This window comes from Trachemys scripta, chromosome 1, assembly GCF_013100865.1.
Source record: "Trachemys scripta elegans isolate TJP31775 chromosome 1, CAS_Tse_1.0, whole genome shotgun sequence".
Lineage (NCBI taxonomy): Eukaryota > Metazoa > Chordata > Testudines > Emydidae > Trachemys > Trachemys scripta.
The window spans coordinates 115,970,202-115,989,466 of record NC_048298.1 but is presented as its reverse complement, the minus strand read 5'-3'; the positions used below and the strand labels follow the sequence as shown (position 1 = coordinate 115,989,466).

Below are 19,265 nucleotides of genomic sequence, written 5' to 3'. Positions count from 1 at the left end.
ATTGGCCTCTCAGAGTTGGTAAGACAACTCCCACCTGTTTATGCTCTCTGTATGTGTGTATATATATCTCCTCATTATATGTTCCATTCTATATGCATCCGAAGAAGTGGGCTGTAGTCCACGAAAGCTTATGCTCTAATAAATTTGTTAGTCTCTAAGGTGCCACAAGTACTCCTGTTCTTTTTATTTAAATACTAGTTATTAATGAATTATCATCATATTGTTATTAATATCTCAGCACACCAGAACATAGTACTAATCAGACAGTGAATCTACAGTGGACAAGCTCCTCTTACAACAGCATATCAGAGCAGCTCTTTAGTGAATTTCAAGAAGTAAACGGAAATTAGAAAATAGCATTTTTCTCACCAAAATTACTCCCCTCCCCCCAAAAAGTGTCTTTTGGTCCTCTAGGGTATACAATTTGGCTGAGGAATTTGATCACATAATTCTCACTGAAGCTAATGGGAGACATACAGATAAATCTCCAGGAAATCAGGCACTACTATTGGCCAGGAGAACCATAAAGGGAAACCAACTACAGAGTGTTTAACTAGATTAGTCGCGCCGTCCAAGTTGAATGAAACAAAGAGTAATAATATTGAATAAGATATTCAGACGTCTTTCTGTTTCAGTAATCTAAGGTTTTACTTGTAGCACAAAGGATCTTCTTTGCAATATGTGGGTTTTAACTTTCAAGAAGTGAGTAGTGATTTGGGGTACCTTGATTATTGGATGTCCCAATTTGAGAGTCTTTATGGAGGCCTGACTTTCAGAGAGCAGGGTACAGCACCATCTGAAAATTGGGCACTTTTCAGGTGTCTCAAACTTGGCAACCAATAATCAAGGCACCCAAAATCACGAATTCCTTTTTGAAAATGTAGGCCATGGTTTTTACCTAGATAAAACTCTCCCCCCCCCCCCCCCAAAATTTATAAATTCCCCATTTGTGGGTAAATGCTAAATACAAAACTTGCTAACATGTGGTTCTTACCTGTTTGTCAATAGAACTAAGGGTCTCATGCAGTTTTTTGTTTCTAAATGCAAGTTACGAAAGATAGCAAATAATAGAATTGTCACTTGGGAAGTCTATAAATCAGTCTTGTAAAATTTTAATGAAAAATTTTCAGCCCAGGCTTAAAGAATAAAATTTTCAAAAGCACCTGAGTTCCTTTAGGAACTTTAATCCCATTTTCTAAAGTTACAAGGCAAATAGGGCTAGATTTTCAAAGGCATTTTAGGTGCCTAAAAATGCAGATAGGAACGTAGTGGGATTTTTAAAAGGGCCTAAGCAGGTTAGATGCCTAACATGGAAATCAGTGGAAATTAAATAAACTGCTTAGGCTCTTTTGAAAATCCCATTTGGCACCTGTCTGCATCTTTAGGTGCCCCAAAATAACTTTGAAAATCTGATCTATGTGAAAGTCAATGGGACTTAGGCTCCTAAGTGACTAGGTCACTTCTGAAAATTGAATGTAGGTTCCTAAGTCACTTAAGCACTTTTGAAAATTTTACCCAAAATCTTGTCTGCCATCTACTATGCTTTTACCATGATGAATGACAGAAATGGGGGAGAGAAGGGTAGAAGGGGGGAGCTATTTTAATTGCTTGTCAAAAACCATTACTTGATGGGACCATATTACAGTTTTCAAGGCTGCTATATTTTTCACTGCTACAAGCTTTCTAGGTATAGCTAAGCCAATATATGTTATTGTTTACATTAAATTGTGAGCGAAAAGAAAAAAAATCCTTTGGACTACTGATCACTTCCCCTCAGCTTCTCATTCAAACTCAGTCAAACATGCCAGGGAATCAGCAAACAGAGAGCTGTCTTTTTCCACTGGCTTCTGCTCAATCTTAGACCTTGGCATGCTGTTAATTTTAAGCCTTATTGCCAGGAGTAGCAGCAACATTTTTCAGTTTTTTTTATTTCCAAGGTTACAAAAATGTGTGATGTCATATGAACTTCATGGATGTGAGGTATTATGTGACTATCCCACTGTTAATTTTCTAACAGTTAAAAAAAACCAACCCTCTCTCCAAGTCAGACTGCATTAACACGGAACTAATTTAATCTGCCAGATATGTCTAATGGGGTGTTTTCTTGACCTTTTCCAGGCCTACAGTTATGGTAGCATTCATATTCAATGTGGCTTTCGGTTACACATTCTGCAATGTGAATCACTACTTCTCCTGTTTGAGAACAAATGGGTGTAAAATCACTGGAAGAAGTGAATGAGCCCATGCTTTGGCACTGCAGCTGCTGAGTGAGGTGAAGTGTTTTGAACAGTGATTTCTCAGTAGTGGTAACAGCCTACTGTACACCAAGATGAGGGGTGATGGCCAAAGCGAAAGGGAACTTTGCTCAAAGAAACCCAATTCTGGATCTATAAAGTTAGAAAAACAAAAGAATCTAAAATTGTGGCATGAAAAGTATCACCAGATAGTCCCTTTGCATTCAAAATTTAATAAACTGCTCCACTGGTGAGCACTGCGTAATGAGAAACAATTGATAAATTCATGAGTTAGTCAATGATACAGATGGATACACTGATGCGGACATAATAAAGCTAAACAGACGCACTAAAGAGAGAGAATGGTAAAACAAGCAAGTCTTAGATAACGAGATAGGAAACTGATATCAGTAGAGTTAGATAAGCACAAATGCATAAAACCAGGTTTATAGAATTTATACTGTAGCTAAATCTATTTGATGAAAGGAAGATTTTTGATTTATTTTGAACCTATATTTATTCTTATCTTGTTGACAGGAACAAGAGATCCTATGGAAGGCTTAAATAAAACTGCCAAAAAAATCAGGATCCTGTTGTGATAATAAAACTTTCAAAGATTAAAAAAATAGATGTTATACAGTTTTTAGTCTTAGGCTCTTGTAAAATATACTTATGCTTTGTGTTAGTCCATCAAATTGAGAGGCATATGCTATCCTTGATCTTTGTACAGAACTCCCGTTGAGATGAATGTGAGTTCTGTGTGTAGAAAGAGGGTAGAATAGGCCCTTAGTTAATAAAAAGCAAGCAGGCTGCTAGAAGAAAAAACATATTTCCCTACAATAGTGTTGAAATTTATTGAGCCATTTCAAACAACTTCCCTTTTAGATTAAGAGAGGAGTATCTGTGCATGGCAATGAGCATGTTCCCTTGTTTGTGTTTTGTTTTGTTGCACAGCATAGCCAAAAATTTCAAAAGTAAATAGTGATGGTCAGTGCCCAACCTGACACACTGTAAAGAGATATTCAGAAAGGGCGGAGCACATGCTATCTGAAAATCAGGCCCTTCAAGTTGGGCACTCACATTCACTAGCCAGTTCTGAAATTCTTGGCCATTATATCAGTGAACATATTAGTGATCTCTTGGCAAATCTGTCCTCACACTATTCTGTAAATCCTAAATTCAGTTTAGTGGGTCTGTCACCTCAAGGCAGTAGACATGATATTTCTGATGGTGACTTAGTTCAGCATAACTATTGGACAGCCTGTTTGAAAACTCTGCCCCCTGCCCACTTCCAGCTGGAAAATCTACAGGACTTACTGCATCCTGCCTTGTAGCTGAAACCAGGAGGAAGGAGGAATCCTTGCTGAGCAGCTGCTGCTAGGGTTCGTTGATCTGGAGGGAACACTGGAATCATCAATGGAGGCAGCTGACCTTGAACCTGCTGAACAGAAGGAGGAAAATCAAACCTGGAAAATCTTCTGGAGAACATGCCTGTGTAGTTGCTTATTTATTTTTTTTAGCCAGGTCAGAGTAGAATATTCTCCTGTGTTGTGAGGGGTTCCAACAGCATCAACAGTTCAGCCATGTGTTAATTACCATATACCCCAGCACTTCATATTAATTACATAAATTAAGGAATACTTATATTTCATTTCACCTTAACAACCACATCTGCAATTTTATCTATCTTCTCCATGTGACAGCAAGATATTCCACACCACAATGCTGCCAAATCACAATTATATACATAGAACCTTTCATCCCAAATGATTCTAAACACTTTGCAAATATTAGACGTGCATGTATGTGTTGGAATATATGTGTGCATGTACACACACACACGTACATGCATGCACAGACATAGACATGTTCTCAGAGATGGCCACAAAACACAGTTGAAACACTTTGCTCACAAGTGAAATGCAGCCACGTCTGGAGTGTCAGCTGTTTCATGTTGCACAGAAACACTACACAAAAGTGTAGGGCAGGAAATGAAGACTATTACATTGCAAGTGAAACTGAAGGGGACTTTAGGCAGGCAGAAAGTTGTCATCCAAATTGGAAATTGGCCATAAAACAACAGCTAACACTACTACTTTTGCAAAGTTTTATGCATGTTTTTGATTACTACAAATGGTCAGGACATTGTTTTTCCATCTCACATAGAAGAAGAGCAAATCGTTTGGTAACTTAAGTCATCAGCAGAATAACTGGTTTTAACAAAAAAACTATACTAATAAATGAAACTTTGCCTTTCAGGAGATCAATCAGTAAAGGGAAGGAAACCCTTATAAGAGAGGTCATCAAGATTGACCACAGAATTGTGGAGCAGAGGCATAAGAGATGTAGATAGGCTGTCATAGATTAACATTTGGTTCATGGTGTGAAATATGCAGCCAGAGGCGACACCTGGGGTGGGGCACACAGGGTCATGTGCTCCCCCCCAGATTTCCTGCTTGGCTTGTACTGAGCATGCTCAGTAATATCTGCTGAAGCCGCTGCCCTCACTCTGGTCCCTGTCCCCCTCCCCCACTGTCGGCAGGTATGGGTCCTCTCTGTATGCAGCATTAAGAATGGTGGTAACTCTGTGGGTGGTTATTGCACCTTTACAGCCTGGGACATCCTGTAAGACGAAGCTCACAAGACGTATTGGTTAGAAATTGCTGCATTTGGAGACTGAACTCAAGGCTGAAGCTATGCTAGATGTAGTGCCAATTACTGTGTTAACTCGATTCACTTTGGCTGTTACTTTATTCTTCTTGTTGCTATTCTGATCTAGTTAGTTAACAAGGCATATTTGGATTTTGGGAGACATAAAATATAAAATGCTATTTCTTCCTCCTTACATTCAACCAGTCTGGAATTGTCCCATTTCTGCCTTGATATATATATATATTTTAAGACAAAGTAACTGTATTCTTTTAGAACAAAAATGAACAGCCGTGTGGAATTTTTGCATAGTACTCTTCTTCGGCAAGAAGCCATGGAACTTTTTTTTAAATGGTTTCCAGGGATGAAAGTGACTTTGCCAAGCAAAGAAGCTTCAAAACAGGACTCAAAAACACTAATAGAAAGACAGATGGTTCTACTAAGAGCTTTGCTGCCAAAAAAAAAAAAAATGTTAAAAAAAAAAAAGGCGAAAAAATGGAGTGATGTTATTGAAGCTGACTGCAAAGTTCTCTGATGACTGCAAATACTCTTGTCCCATTGCAAGTGTTAACTCTGCCTCCAGGGCTAATATAACCAAAGCACCACACACACACACAAAATTGTCATTGCCAAGCCCACAACGTAGCACAAGTCTGCACTTGATTCCAAATGACTGCCTGATACGCTAGCAAAACATTGCAGTAAAAAATCCTCCCATTTAGGAAAACGTCTACCAGGAAAATGCCCTTTTTTCTCAAAACTGGCTGTCACATTTTCTTTTTCAAATTCTCCCTCCAAATTACACCCTGTAAGGGGGCCATAGGACCCTTCGACTTTAAATGACACAAACACAGTTGTATAAAGGAGGTAAGAACTGGGGAGAGGTGAGGACGGTTTGCATGGATACAGGAATAACCCAGTCAAAACAATGTAATTTCCATTCCAAACTGGAATATATGTAGCACCACTCTAATACTTGCATTTATTTCCTCCCAAAAATAAGGGCAAATGTTATTTCATTTTAATCAGATTACTTGATACAATATAAAATGCATATATTATGACTGACCCTTCCTATGTCTCATTTAACTACTGCATTTTAACTTTTATACAACGTATGTTTATTGTTACCTACTGTTGCTAGGATACAACTTTTTGAAGTGGTAGATAATTCAGATCCTCTCTTTTCAGTTTTTCTCCTGAAGGTTTTCTTTATTTTTTTTTAAGCTAATGCCTTGTTATTCACATTTGCCTAATAACAACTTGTCAGATGGTTAGTGCTCTTTCAAAAAAAAACAAAAAAACCCTTCTTGATACTAGATTTACAGTTTGAATGCAACTGACCCCAAATCAGGGCTAGTTTCAGACCTTGTCTTTTGTTCTACTAATGTATAAAGATAATGAAAGTAAATACACACGTTTATATGTACATACTTTTATACAAGTCTATACACTTGATAGTATCCCTCTCTCTCTCCACCATTCATAGGTGACTTCTTAGGTGTAAATTCCTCAGAGTAGGGACTACAGATTAAACCCTGACCCACTGAAGTCAATGGCAAAGCTCCCATTGATTTCAATGAGCCAGAATTTCATCCTGATTCTTCATATGCATTTTTTACAGCGCCTATCACAATGCAGTTCCAATCCTGTGTGGGACCTCTGGATGTTGCTGCAATATAAATATCATCACATGACTTCTCAATTTATCAAATGGCTCAGCAATCTATCTTATAACAGTACACCACTTTTCAGGTATCCAGAACTACTATCCTATTATATGATAGATTGCAGAGCCATTTGATAAATTGAAAAGCCATGTGATAAACTGCAATTATGCATCTTTTACTGACTCATCTTCACCCTGCCCACTTACTTGTCTGCCCCAAGACTCATTCTAACATTCCAAACCACTAAGTAACTGTAACTAGACACACAAAAATAACCCAATAAAAAAACCTCAGCAACCTGCTAGAGAAAGGGTTCTTTCCTCTGCCCCCCCACCTCCTGCCAATGTAGAATTGCTCCATCAAAACAAACCCGATACATGTAATGTCATGCAACTAGAAATGGGTATTTTTAAAACTTTGGAAAGAAGATTCCTAGCTTTTCAGTATGAGTCATGGTACTTGCTTCCTACCCTGGAAAGCCCTGAGATATTGGATTGAAGTCATGCCATTATAATGCAGAGAAAAGCTATTTTTTGTGTGTGCCATTTTTAGAGGTGCTTAATGTATATTAGTTTTATTTCTTCTCTCCTTCTGAGCCATGTCCCACTGGACTAGTGGTAAAGAAAGAACCTATGATACAACAAATAATCCCAATACAATTTTAAAACGCACTCTAAAACATTCCTAAAATACCTTTATTGTAACATATCTGGAATATATAGAATATTTGTTGGTGTATGCATCGTATGAAGGTTTTCTTAGTGCTCATTTAGCATGAACTACTTAATTTACCCTTAGATTCAGTGCTTGTGTATAACACAGTTATTAGAGTGAAGAGAATATCGGTCATTTTAAGATCAGGTAGGCTGTTCAGAATATCTGAAGCATCCCCTTCTCCGCTCCCTCACCTCTAAATACCCTTCTTTTCAAGGTTTGTTTCATTATGAAAAATTTGTATTTTTATGCAACGTTTCAGTATTTGCAATTCCTATCACAGAGGGGACACACAATGAGAAAAAAAAGTCAAAATAAATAAATGAAATAACCTAAGGGGGAAAAACCACCTCATGTAATATAATTTATTAATTTATTTTCAAAGTTCCAAGTTCTTTAATTCCATTAAAAGGCCCCCTACATCCCCAAATAAAATAAAATAAAATAAAATAAATAATTATTTTTCTTTGTCCCAATACCCTTCTCCCCTCAATGGAACTTAATATGGTTATCAAAGGATATGAAATACTCAGAATCTTATTGATGAGAAAATATGGGAATACTGAACTATAATATAAGCAAGTCACTATACAAGAACATAGATATTTTCATTCATGCACCTCAGACTGGTAATTTTGGAAGGAAGTTCCATGTTTATGATGAAAGGAGAACACATGCTGCTCAAAAGTTTGGATTATTAGAAGTAGCCCCTGAGGAGATGGGTTGTAGTCAGAGTGTAGGAGAGGCAGGAAGAGTTATCACATGGGTGTGCAACTTATGACACAGACACTACACCACCATCTATATATTATTATTAGTTGTATTAAAATTGTTCCTAGCGCCCAAACCAAGATCAGGACCCAACTGTATTAGGAACTGTAAATACACAAGGTAAGAGCCCTGAAGAGTTTATAATTTAAATACACAAGATACAATAAGAGTGAAAGAAAATATTATTATTCCTACTTTACAGATGGGAAATTGAGGCACAAAGAGATGTAGGGCCAGATTTTTTAAAGGTATTTACATGAGTAATGGAATTTTCAAAATTCTACTAGGTTCCTATCTGCACCTTTAAATATCTGGCCCTTAGTGATTTGCCCAAGTTTGCACCAGAAGTCTGTTGCAGAGCTGGGAACTGAACTCAGATCTCAAGATTTAGTCCAGTATCTTAATCACAAAACCATATACTTCCTGTCTCTCACATGTATAGGATATAAATTCATTTATAGATGTGTACATGAACATACTGGGTACAATTAAAAACTCAGCATTTATTTCAAGTTTCAGAGTAACAGCCGTGTTAGTCTGTATCCGCAAAAAGAAGAACAGGAGTACTTGTGGCACCTTAGAGACTAAATTTGTTAGTCTCTAAGGTGCCACAAGTACTCCTGTTCTTCTTTCAGCAGTTATTCTTTCCTATAGTAATTGTGATACTTTGGTCTCTCCTACCTTAGTTGAGGAAAATACCTTGATTATCTCAGTTACCTGGAGCAATAAATAGTTACTAGCTACTGTTGTGCCTTATATACATTTTTGATTGCAAGCTCTTCAAGGCACGGATCGTGTCTCTTTTTATGTACTATGAAATGCCTTGCACGCTTTGGGTCACTATATAAATAATTACACACAGAAGCTACATAAAAGAACGTTAAGACAGAAAATTTAAGCACTCAGATGTTAGGAAATACCAGAATTAAGGTTGCCAGTGCAACCTTAATTTGGCCCCCTTGTGGATGTCCGTTATGACAAAGTATTTAATTACATGACCACATACTATTTTTTCCCACAGGACACTTGCCTCATTTAGCCAGCTCATAATATTTCTCAAGTAATATATGACCATAGTTCTTTTCTATAAATCTAGATACAGATATGTAACGTCTGGTATTATTATTTATTTATTTTCATTCTTATATACTTACACTAATTTCATTCTCACAATTGTCTGTTACTGACATAGACTTTTCTTATTTCCAGGGTTTATATTTTATTACATTTCTGGCACTTATACACCTCTACTTCGATATAACGCTGTCCTCGGGAGCCAAAAAATCTTACCACGTTATAGGTGAAACCGCGTTATATTGAACTTGCTTTGATCTGCCGGAGTGCGCAGCCCCGCCCTCCCGGAGCACTGCTTTACCGCGTTATATCCGAATTCATGTTATATCGGGTTGTGTTATATCAAGGTAGCGGTGTATACTTTACATTTTGGGTTTGATTGCTAGTCCAACTCTCATTAAGTAGTACCTTACTTGGCAAATGGTCCCAATGATTTCATTAGTATTACCTGTGAAGAAAGTATTACTCAATATGAGTAAGGATGGCAGATTTGGGTCTTGAAGCGGGACTTCAGCCTTTACAGATAGATAAAACTCTGAACAGTAGTTCACTACTTTAGTCTCTGACAAGCTGTTACTCAGAGAAATACCATTCTCGAAGCCTACAAACATCTTTCTTTAAATTATTTCTTATTTTATTATGTCCTTTTTTATACAGAAGTGTGGCTAACTTGCTTTTTTCATGTGATGTAGCCATCAAACTGTCTCAATGAAATCCAAATATTACTTTCCAGAGTACTGGATACACTTGAATTGCCCCTTTAACTTCAGATTGTGTACAGAACCATTTCAAGAGTTAAACATACTTCTAACTTAATATGAAAACTGAACATTGTCATAAAGATGACATAAATATGTAGGTTTGTTTTCAGGAGCTAAGTATTTAATTGTATTAAGACACAGTGCTCTAAAACCACTTATTACAGGTCAACAATTTACTACTTTGAATAGTCCCGTTGGCCTATGGGAATATTCATGGTGGAAAGCACTCCACCTGGTATTTGAATGATTGGTCCTTTAAACAGGAAATATATTGGCCATTCTCCCGTCCCCATATCTATTTTAAGCAGAAATAAAAATGCATTTCTTCTTCCAACTACAATCGGTAGTCTTCCCTTACAATTTGGCAATACCTCTAAAATAAGAGAGTGAAATGTTTTTCTCTTGACCTGACCTAACATCATTGCCCACCACCCTCAAATCCACACTTGGAAGGGAATCTCCGTATGTGAAAAGCGGACTCTGCTACCTCTGCAGCATCACCCTCACGCTCTTATGGATCCTGAGAAGGCCTCTCCATGGGGTCTGGGCAGGGCCGGCTCCAGGCACCAGCCCACCAAGCATGTGCTTGGGGCGGTACCTGGAGGAGGGCGGCTCGGCGTGGCGCTCTGGCCGCCGGGGAGAGCGGAGCCGCGGCGGGCTCACCGCCCTCCCCCCGGCACTCTGGCCGCTGGGAAGAGCGGAGCCCCGGCCAGGCTCGCCGCCCTCCCCTGGCGCTCCGGCTGGTCGGGGAGAGCGGAGCCGCGGCTGGGCTCTTCGCCCTCTTCCCGGAGCTCTGGCCGCCAGAGAGAGTGGAGCCCCGGCCGGACTCGCCACCCTCCCCCCGGCGCTCCGGCCGGTCGGGGAGAGCGGGCCCGCAGCTGGGCTTGGTGCCCTCCCCTGCTGCGCTCCCCTGCCTGGGGCAGCAAAAAAGCCAGAGCCGGCCCTGGGTCTGGGTTCCATGCAGGTGTGGAGAATACAAACTATGGAGAAGAGACAGAGGGCTGTGCTGATGTGTACCTTGCTGAGATGGGCAACACATGGATTTCATGCCTCCCTCCCCCGATCTCTGGAGTTCTGCAATTTTGTGAATGAGCACCCACTGCCTTTTCCACATAGAGGCATTCCCCAGCCCCTAGGCAGGATGTTGTGGTGGATCTCTGTGAGAGGATCTTGATGTGAGACATCTTCTTCCAGATCTTCCGAGAGTTCTTCTGCAGGGAATGATGTGCGCCCTAAGTAATATTCTTTCCTTTGTGGCATTAGAGACTTATTTAAATACATGCCAGCACTTATTAAAATTCATCCTCCCAAAATATCAGTAGAGTCATTCAATGCTAAAACCTCACTGTTCACAATTGCTTCCTAGTAATGCTACCGTTCATAGGAAAATATGTTCTTATGTTGCCAGCCTATAAAGACAAATAAATAAGGCCATTTAGGGAGAAAAAATAAACACACCTCTGTAACTCCTCCAGAATACGAGAGCTTTTTAGAGCGATAATGTGGAAAAAATTATTAGCTTGCTGAAAAATGGGAACTATCCCCAACAAGCAATAGCTTGAACGTATATGCCCTGGCACATAGAAAACATGGCAAACAAACCCTCAGAAAGGCAGTGCAAAATGGGTAATGTCTCAAATATTTACATAAACGCTGACCAGTTAAAAAAAGTGAACTGGATCAACTCTAGAAGCCCTAGAGCTCTGCACAGTCCTGGGGGAGATTCTTGTTTTGTTCCTCGTGTCCATTTCAGCAAGGATTTTGAGCGCTATAAAAGTGAGCATATACTCAGCCCCTTAACTGGGAGGTGGGGTGGGGGACGTGCCTTGCATTGCTTAACGGCAGCCCCTCTAGCCAGCTACGTAGCAGTGACATGCTCCAAAAGGAGGCGCTGACCCAGAACCCATTTTGAAGGATAAGATGGAGTGGTATAAACACGTAGAGTGAGGCTGGGAAGAATGGAATATGACAAGGACACATACGACCACCACGAACAGCTCATTGTTTCCTTGAAGGATTCAAGATGAAAGGAAATTTAGCATACAAGGAACTTTTCTTGGCTGTTCCAAAGGAACAGCTGAGGAAGGGTGAATTTATTTATGTTGGTTTATATCAGCGATTTTCAAACAGGGGTCCGGGGGCCCCGGGGGGGGGGCCGCAAGCAGATTTCAGGGGGTCCGTCAAGCAGGGTCAGCATCAGACTCACTGGGACCCAGGACAGAAAGCCAAAGCCCCACTGCATGGGGCTGAAGCTCAAGGCCCTAAGCCCCGTTACCTGGGGCTGAAGCTGAAGCCTGAGCAGCTTAGCTTCATGGGGCTCCCTGTGGCATGGGACCCCAAGATATTGCCCTGTTTGCTACCCCCGAATGCCGACCCTGGCTTTTATATGCAGAAAATCAGCTGTTGTGATACAGGTGGGCTGTGGAGTTTTTATAGTGCGCTGGAGGGGTGGGGGCGGGGGCTCAGAAAAAAAAAGTTGAGAACCTCTGGTATAGAACATTAAAAAAAATAGTGTGGAGCCTCTTCTCTCACATTTGATGTGGTAAATGGAAAATATGCAGAAGCAGGGAAAACTGTAACACAACTTTATCTCATTTGGGATGATCTATGGCAAGCCATTCACATAACATGACAGTTATCTACAAAGACAATTCTGCCACTGGAGCATCTCAACACTTCCCCACCCAGGAAAAAAAATATCCCAAAGGAAAGAAAAATAAATTGGCCTATATTCCAATATGCAGCTGGTTTTGAATCAATGGTTTAGATCTTTCACATGAGGCATTCATGCAGGATTAGTTGTTGCACATTGTCTGGACCCCATTCTAGTGGGTGAGATTCCCAAGGAGGAACAGAACTTTCAGGAAGGGCTTCTATAGTCAGATGATAGCCTGGTAGCTATGGCAGAGGACTAAAGTGCACATTCAAAAGAGCCCTTGCTAGTTAAAGGAGACACAGCTCAGGCGTAAGGCAACATTTCTTTCATGTAGGGGAAAGGGATCCATCATTTGGTTGACTGAGCTGTTTGGTGAATGGGGGATTGGGCAGGGACAAGATAGGCTCTTTGCAACACCATGTCCAGTGTTTGGTCCAAAATGACTCATTTCATTGAGCTTAAAATTCAAATGAATACTGCTTTTCCCAAGCTATATTTCAATGTTTTCAAGTGGTAGCATGCTCCAGAGCACCCTAGAGCTGTGCTTATGTTACAGTACAGTAATTCCTCACTTAAAGTCGTCCCGGTTAATGTTGTTTCGTTGTTACATCGCTGATCAATTAGGGAACATGCTTGTTTAAAGTTGCGCAATGCTCCCTTATAATGTCATTTGGCAGCTGCCTGCTTTGTCCACTGCTTGCAGAACGAGCAGCCCTTTGCAGCTTGTTGGTGGGGGGCTTGGAACCAGAGGGGACCAGCAGCCCCCCTATCAGCTTCCCGCTCCCCTAGGTTCCCTGTGCTGCAGCTGCCCAGCAGGCTAGCAATTGCCAGCAGTTCAGCTGTCCCTCCCCCACTGCCATGTACTGGTCCTGCCCTCTGCCTTGGAGCTGCTCCCGGGAGCCTCCTGCTTGCTGTGCGGAGGGGGAAGAGAGAAGCTAATGTCAGGGTGTCCCCCTCCCCCGGCTCCTGCCACCCGCTTACCCCATTTCCATAGAGCAGGGGGGAGACATGACAGGGCCCAGGACAGAGGGAGCTTGCAAGCAGCAGCTGCTGTCTCAACTTGCTGATCTAAAAAGGCAATGTTCTTAGAGTGGAGTCAGCGTACTTAAAGGGGCAATGCGCATCTCTCTCTCTCTCGCACACACTGGGTGTGTGTCTTTGTCTGCCATGCTGTCTCCCCTCCCTCCATTCGTGCTGCCTTGTAGAGTGTGAGGCTACATTAACAACAATGTGTTTACCCTTGAGGGATCAGCCGAGTGCTAGTTCATCATTTAGCAGTAAGGCATTCCCTGGGAAATATCCCTCCCTCTTCCACCCTCTGACTCAGGGCCGGCTCCAGGCACCAGCTTGACAAGCTGGTACTTGGGGCGGCCACTCCGGAGAGGGGCGGCAGGTCCAGCTATTCGGCGGCAATTCGGCGGACGGTCCCTCACTCCCGCTCGGAGCGAAGGACCTTCTGCCGAATTGTCGCCGCAGATTGCAATAGCGATCACGGATATATATATATATTTTTGTGGCTGCCTGGGGCGGCCAAAACCCTGGAGCCGGCCCTGCTCTGACTCCACCACCTCAACCAAGCTTCACAATCATCATTGCTGTGTACAGTATTAAATTGTTTGTTTAAAACTTATACTGTGTATACATATATATAATATAGTCTTTTGTCTTGTGAAAAAAATTTCCATGGAACCTAGCCTCCATGGAACCTAGCCCCCCCGGCCCCCCTCAATTTACATTAATTCTTATGAGGAAACTGGATTCGCTTAACATCGTTTCGCTTAAAGTCGCATTTTTCAGGAACATAACTACAACGTTAAGCGAGGAGTTACTGTATCTGTCTCAGAAGTACAGCTGAGGATCATCATTTGTACGGTTGCCACAGACTTGTGAATATTCTATTATTTAACACTGTGTATCCCTCTCTTTGTGTACACAATGATAACAGCAACTTGCTCACAAATGTAGTCATAATACAACAAGAGTTAATGTGTAATGTCACTCCCTCAGAATTGGAAAATATATGATCTTTCATTAATAACTGATGATGTCTCACAGCACAGGATGGAGCTTTACACAGTTTCCAGATGCTTGTTTAATGTTCTTCCTGATAAGCTCTGGACCTATGTTGAGCGCTCTAGCAGTAAGCCACTCAATGAACCATTTGTCAGTGAAAAGAAAACAGGTGTGAGATTTCCTGATGTGTTAGAAAGGACATCATGTAGGATAATTTCTTAAGCTGCAAATGTGGACTATTTTCTATGATTGGCTGATCTATTAAATACTGTTTCAATTATTACAATGATAAAGAAGTGGGTGGAGGGGTTGTAAATGCCTTACAGAATCATTGGCAACATACAGTAAATTTTCCTCTCTCTTGTTCATACTAGTCTCTTAGAAGTTTTATATGTATTCTTTTTCCCCTTTTGTTTTTGTCACTTTGCATCTACAAACACTGAAAGCCCCCTGTGTTTTAAATAAAGCTGAAACTGACATGGCCTTTTTGATTTTAAAATAATTTCTTCAGCCTATATAACACTTATGTATTACCAGATTGTATCTATTTGTACAAAAATATTATGGTTTGATGTCAGAACAGCTCTGGAACAGGGTTTGTTAAGGTAACTGCTGCCACATAAGCAGTGGGAGGAGCACATATGATTGCTTTTGTAGGATCTGTGATAAATGGTAAGTAGTTTTTTTTTTTTTTTTTTTTAATTTTCAGTGATAGAGCGATAGGTATAAAAACAGAGCTATTTAGACTTTCTGGGATTTTTCTTATCACAATATAACCACTTTAATATGTTCAGGGTTAGAGCCTGACATCCTTCACGTTAGTGATTTATGGGTACATGCAAATCAAGTATGGGATCAATCATGGCTGGCCCAGCAGTGCGGGGGCTAACAGGAGCTCCTGAAGGTATTGTGCAGTGTGTTATTGGCATGTGGCTGACAAGCTTTGCTAGATACTCCTGGGGAAATTCTGTGCCAAAAAATTAAAAATTCTGCGCACGTTTCAGAATTCTGCATATTTTATTTGTCAAAATAACGCAATATAATCACACCAGTTTCAACTATTTTGGTAATTGATTTCAAAATACCTGTCAGCAAGTATGTCTGTAACAATACAGACAACAAAAACATATCCCCAAGGAGTATAGAGTTAAAGAAACCCCTACAACAACCCAATCCCTGTTCCTGTTATGTCCCCACACTCTCTGCACCCCCAGAGCCCAGCGATGGGGTACCCCTCCCCCCGCCGGCCCAGACATCCACAGCACCAACCCCCAGAGCCCAGCTGTGGGGCACCCCCCCCAGCCCAGACACTCACACCCCCTACCCCCAGAGCCCAGCTGTGAAGTACCACCTGCCCAGACACCTGCACTCCCTATCCCCAGAACTCAACCATGGGCTGCCCCCCAGCCCAGAAACCTGCAACCCCTATCCCCAGAACCCAGCTGTGGGGCACCCTTCAGCCCTGACACCCCCTCACCTCCCAGCCCAGACACCTGCACCCCTTACCCCCAGAGCCCAGATGCAGGGTGCCCCCAGCCCAGACACATGCACCCCCTACTGTCCAGAGCCCAGGCATCCAGAGAGAGAAACAGCCTGATGCTGGGTCCTGGGTTTATATGGAGTTTCCCGTATGCTGCCTCCTTCCTTCAGGACATGCTGGGAACCACAGCTGCCTAGAACCCTCCAGCTCCCCTTCCTTTCCTTTCCTCCCCTCCCCCATCCCCCCTGGGGCAGTATCCTGTATTTGCCAACTGGAAAGCTGGGCTCTTCTGGGTCCAGTGGCCCCTAGTGGTGGCCAGCAACTCTGCAGCACCAATTCTGCAGGGAGGAATGAAATTCTGCACAGAACATTAATTCTGCACAAATTCTGCATTGCGCAGTGGAGCAGAATTCCACCAGGAGTAGCTAGCCAAGACAGGTAACTCAGCCCTGCTTCCTCTTCAGCCCTTTTGAAGTGGCTTTGGATTCAGGTTAGCACAAGGACTGCAGCTATGACTGGTGCTTATGAAAAGGATGCAAAAAAGTGAAGCTCCTTCCTTGTGGATGCATACAAGAGCTGGCTATAAACATAACCTGGATGACATTTTCACTTTGTCAGTGTATGCTCAGTAATATATTGTGTTCGTACTAATTAAGGGCTCAGTCCCATAAAGATTTATGCATATGCAATTTAAGCACATAAAACAGATCTATTAACTTGATGAGTCTACTCATGGACTTAAACCTAGGCATGTGCTTAGCTATTTGCAGGATTGGGGAATAAAACTGTATTTAGTGTCATAGAATTCTACTGCTTTCCTTAATATATTTACAGTGATCAACTAAGCAAAAATCATAGCATTTTACATGAGAGAGAAAACTGCAGAAAGGGTCACTATCATCAACCAGGACAAAGAAGAGTGGTGGAAAAAACACAAAATATATATTTTGGTTATTTCTGTGAAGTCAGACAGAGACTTCTATATTAAAAGTAAAAGATTATGTTTTTTTTCCCCTGATGCTATTTTTTCCATATTTCCATATTAAACTGAATTTATTAAACCACTCAGTAAATAATAATTTTGATGAAGTTATTGCATAAAATGTACCTGGTCAGCTGTTACAAATATGTCTGTGTTCTCCCTGCCCCCCACCCCCACAAACAGGAGGAGCTGTGTCAATAGGGAAGACATTGGATTTTAGAATTTCTATAGAAGAAGAGTGCCAGGGTGTCAGGGGTTGATGCAGTGATAAAATCCGGAGTTGAATCCAAAATTCACGAACATACCAATATCTATGGATAGATCATGAGACAATGATCTGCCTTGAGTACTCAGCTGTTCATGAGGCAGCTCAGGAGGAAGACTGTGGCTCAGACAGTTACAGTCTCCCTCCTCCTGGTTCACCCACTGCTCTGAGAAAGGAGAAAATTGGAATGCAAATGGGAGTTAAATGCAAAGTAGTGCATGGGAGCTGAGGGGGTGGAACCAAGGTTCCGTTCATTCCCCATGTAATTCTGCCGCCTCTGCTCACCTGGTGGGAGCAGCAGAGATTTTTTTCACTTCGGTGCGGCTACCTAACTTACACCCATATACCCTTTCTCCCTTTTATGCCCCCATCTCGCAGTTCTATTCAGGCCACAGTTTGGCCTTACAATTGAAATCCTAACCCTTCTTAACACGTATCACTGCTGACATGCTGATCATCATTTTAGAGCTTTTAGATTCTATAAGTAATTCTGATAGATATACATTTTAATTTAATCAAATAATTTGAAATATTTCTTCTCCCATAGCACTTGATATTTAAAAACCTGTCTACAAAGCCTGGTTCACAGACGCAGACCATTAAAACTTTGTCTTACAAACTATTATTTCTTTTTTGTATGCCAATACCTTTAATATAATTTCAAATATTGTTATTTTAGTGGACGACTTATTCTTTCTGCATTTTTGAACAATAATATTGCAATTTGATCTTTCAAATAAAATTCTAAGATTTCAAAATGTGTTTTTCTTTCAGCGTCTCTGACAAGTGGGGTATCATTAAGATAGGCATGTTTGTTTTAATTAATGAGTAGGCAGTGGGCAAGAATTAGAGGTTATTTAATATCATGTACTGGGCAGCAATTCAAAACCTGTACAGTATCTGAATGCTGTAATGGCATAAACAAATATAAATGTCTAATCAAAGTCACTCACTTGAAATTAAATCTATCTATCTATCTATCTAGAGACAATATTTTGGTTAAGGACACAGACTAAAAGTTAATCTTACACTAAAAGTCTGTACTATGTCTTTAAATGGAAAGTTCATGGGGAATAGTTGATAAAATGGTGTACAGACAATCTAATATAGCTGTAAATAAACATTATTTATAGGCTAATGAGAACTGGGTCTGCTCAGAAAATCTTAAATCTGTTGATTAAACCCTGCTCTAAATGCTCCCCCCTCCTTTATCATTAGATCACATACGTGTTCCCGTGTATGGTTAGTTTGCAATGACATCAGTTTCAGAGTTTTAGTTGTTACAGTTGCTTAATGTACTTCTTTCTGAAGATGACTTTATTATTATTATTATTTTACACTGAGTTTTAGTGCTTCTGTATGATCTTAAAAACCTTGCTCTTATATATGATGGACAAATGGCCAGGAAAATTAAGACCAAATGTTAGTGGAAATCTCTGTGGAAAACACATTTCTAGTGCTGGATAGCCTCTAATTACCACCCGGGAAATGCACAATAAAACCTCTTTTCAATCTTTCAGCTGTTGAGGCTTGAGTCTGACTGTCCCCTCTGCCAGTGGGACTGTTCCTTAATAGAGTTTAGTTTCACCATTGACAATTCAATTTTAAAAGTAAAATAGAATCAAGTTGCAGAAGAAAGACTGCAAATATGTGTCAACTCTTCTACTCATGCCCTCATACTGATGTTTTCTCTGATATCATAAATCCTTTCACATGATGGTGCTTGTGAGAAGTTATATTTGGTGCCACATTTTTAAATGGCCTCTCTCTACCCAGCCGCTAATTCTGTGCCTACAATTTCCGATAGCAAATAAATTGGAGGCACGATTAATAGCAGATGCAAGTGATAGGGTTTAGATATCTAGCTACCTGACTTCTGAGTTCAGTTAGGTAGTTAGCCATCCAAATCCTATAATCTGTAGCTGCATTTAATTGAAGGAACAAAATTAGCAACTGTCCTTAAACATTTTGCCCGTTATTTTTGACCACCTCCTCC

General features: G+C 40.9%; 1 protein-coding gene across 10 annotated transcripts in view; it reads right to left on the bottom strand.

The window, feature by feature from the left end:
- The window catches only part of SOX5 (SRY-box transcription factor 5), a 421,524-nt gene that overhangs the window by 120,756 nt on the left and 281,503 nt on the right, over window positions 1-19,265 (bottom strand). For 6 of the 10 annotated variants that reach the window (XM_034782427.1, XM_034782373.1, XM_034782420.1 and 3 more), the window contains exon 7: window positions 3,552-3,675. In XM_034782427.1, the coding sequence (XP_034638318.1) occupies window positions 3,552-3,675 (124 nt within the window). The remainder of the gene's footprint in view (window positions 1-3,551; window positions 3,676-19,265) is intronic. The other 4 variants (XM_034782381.1, XM_034782399.1, XM_034782442.1 and 1 more) reach the window with 1 other exon arrangement.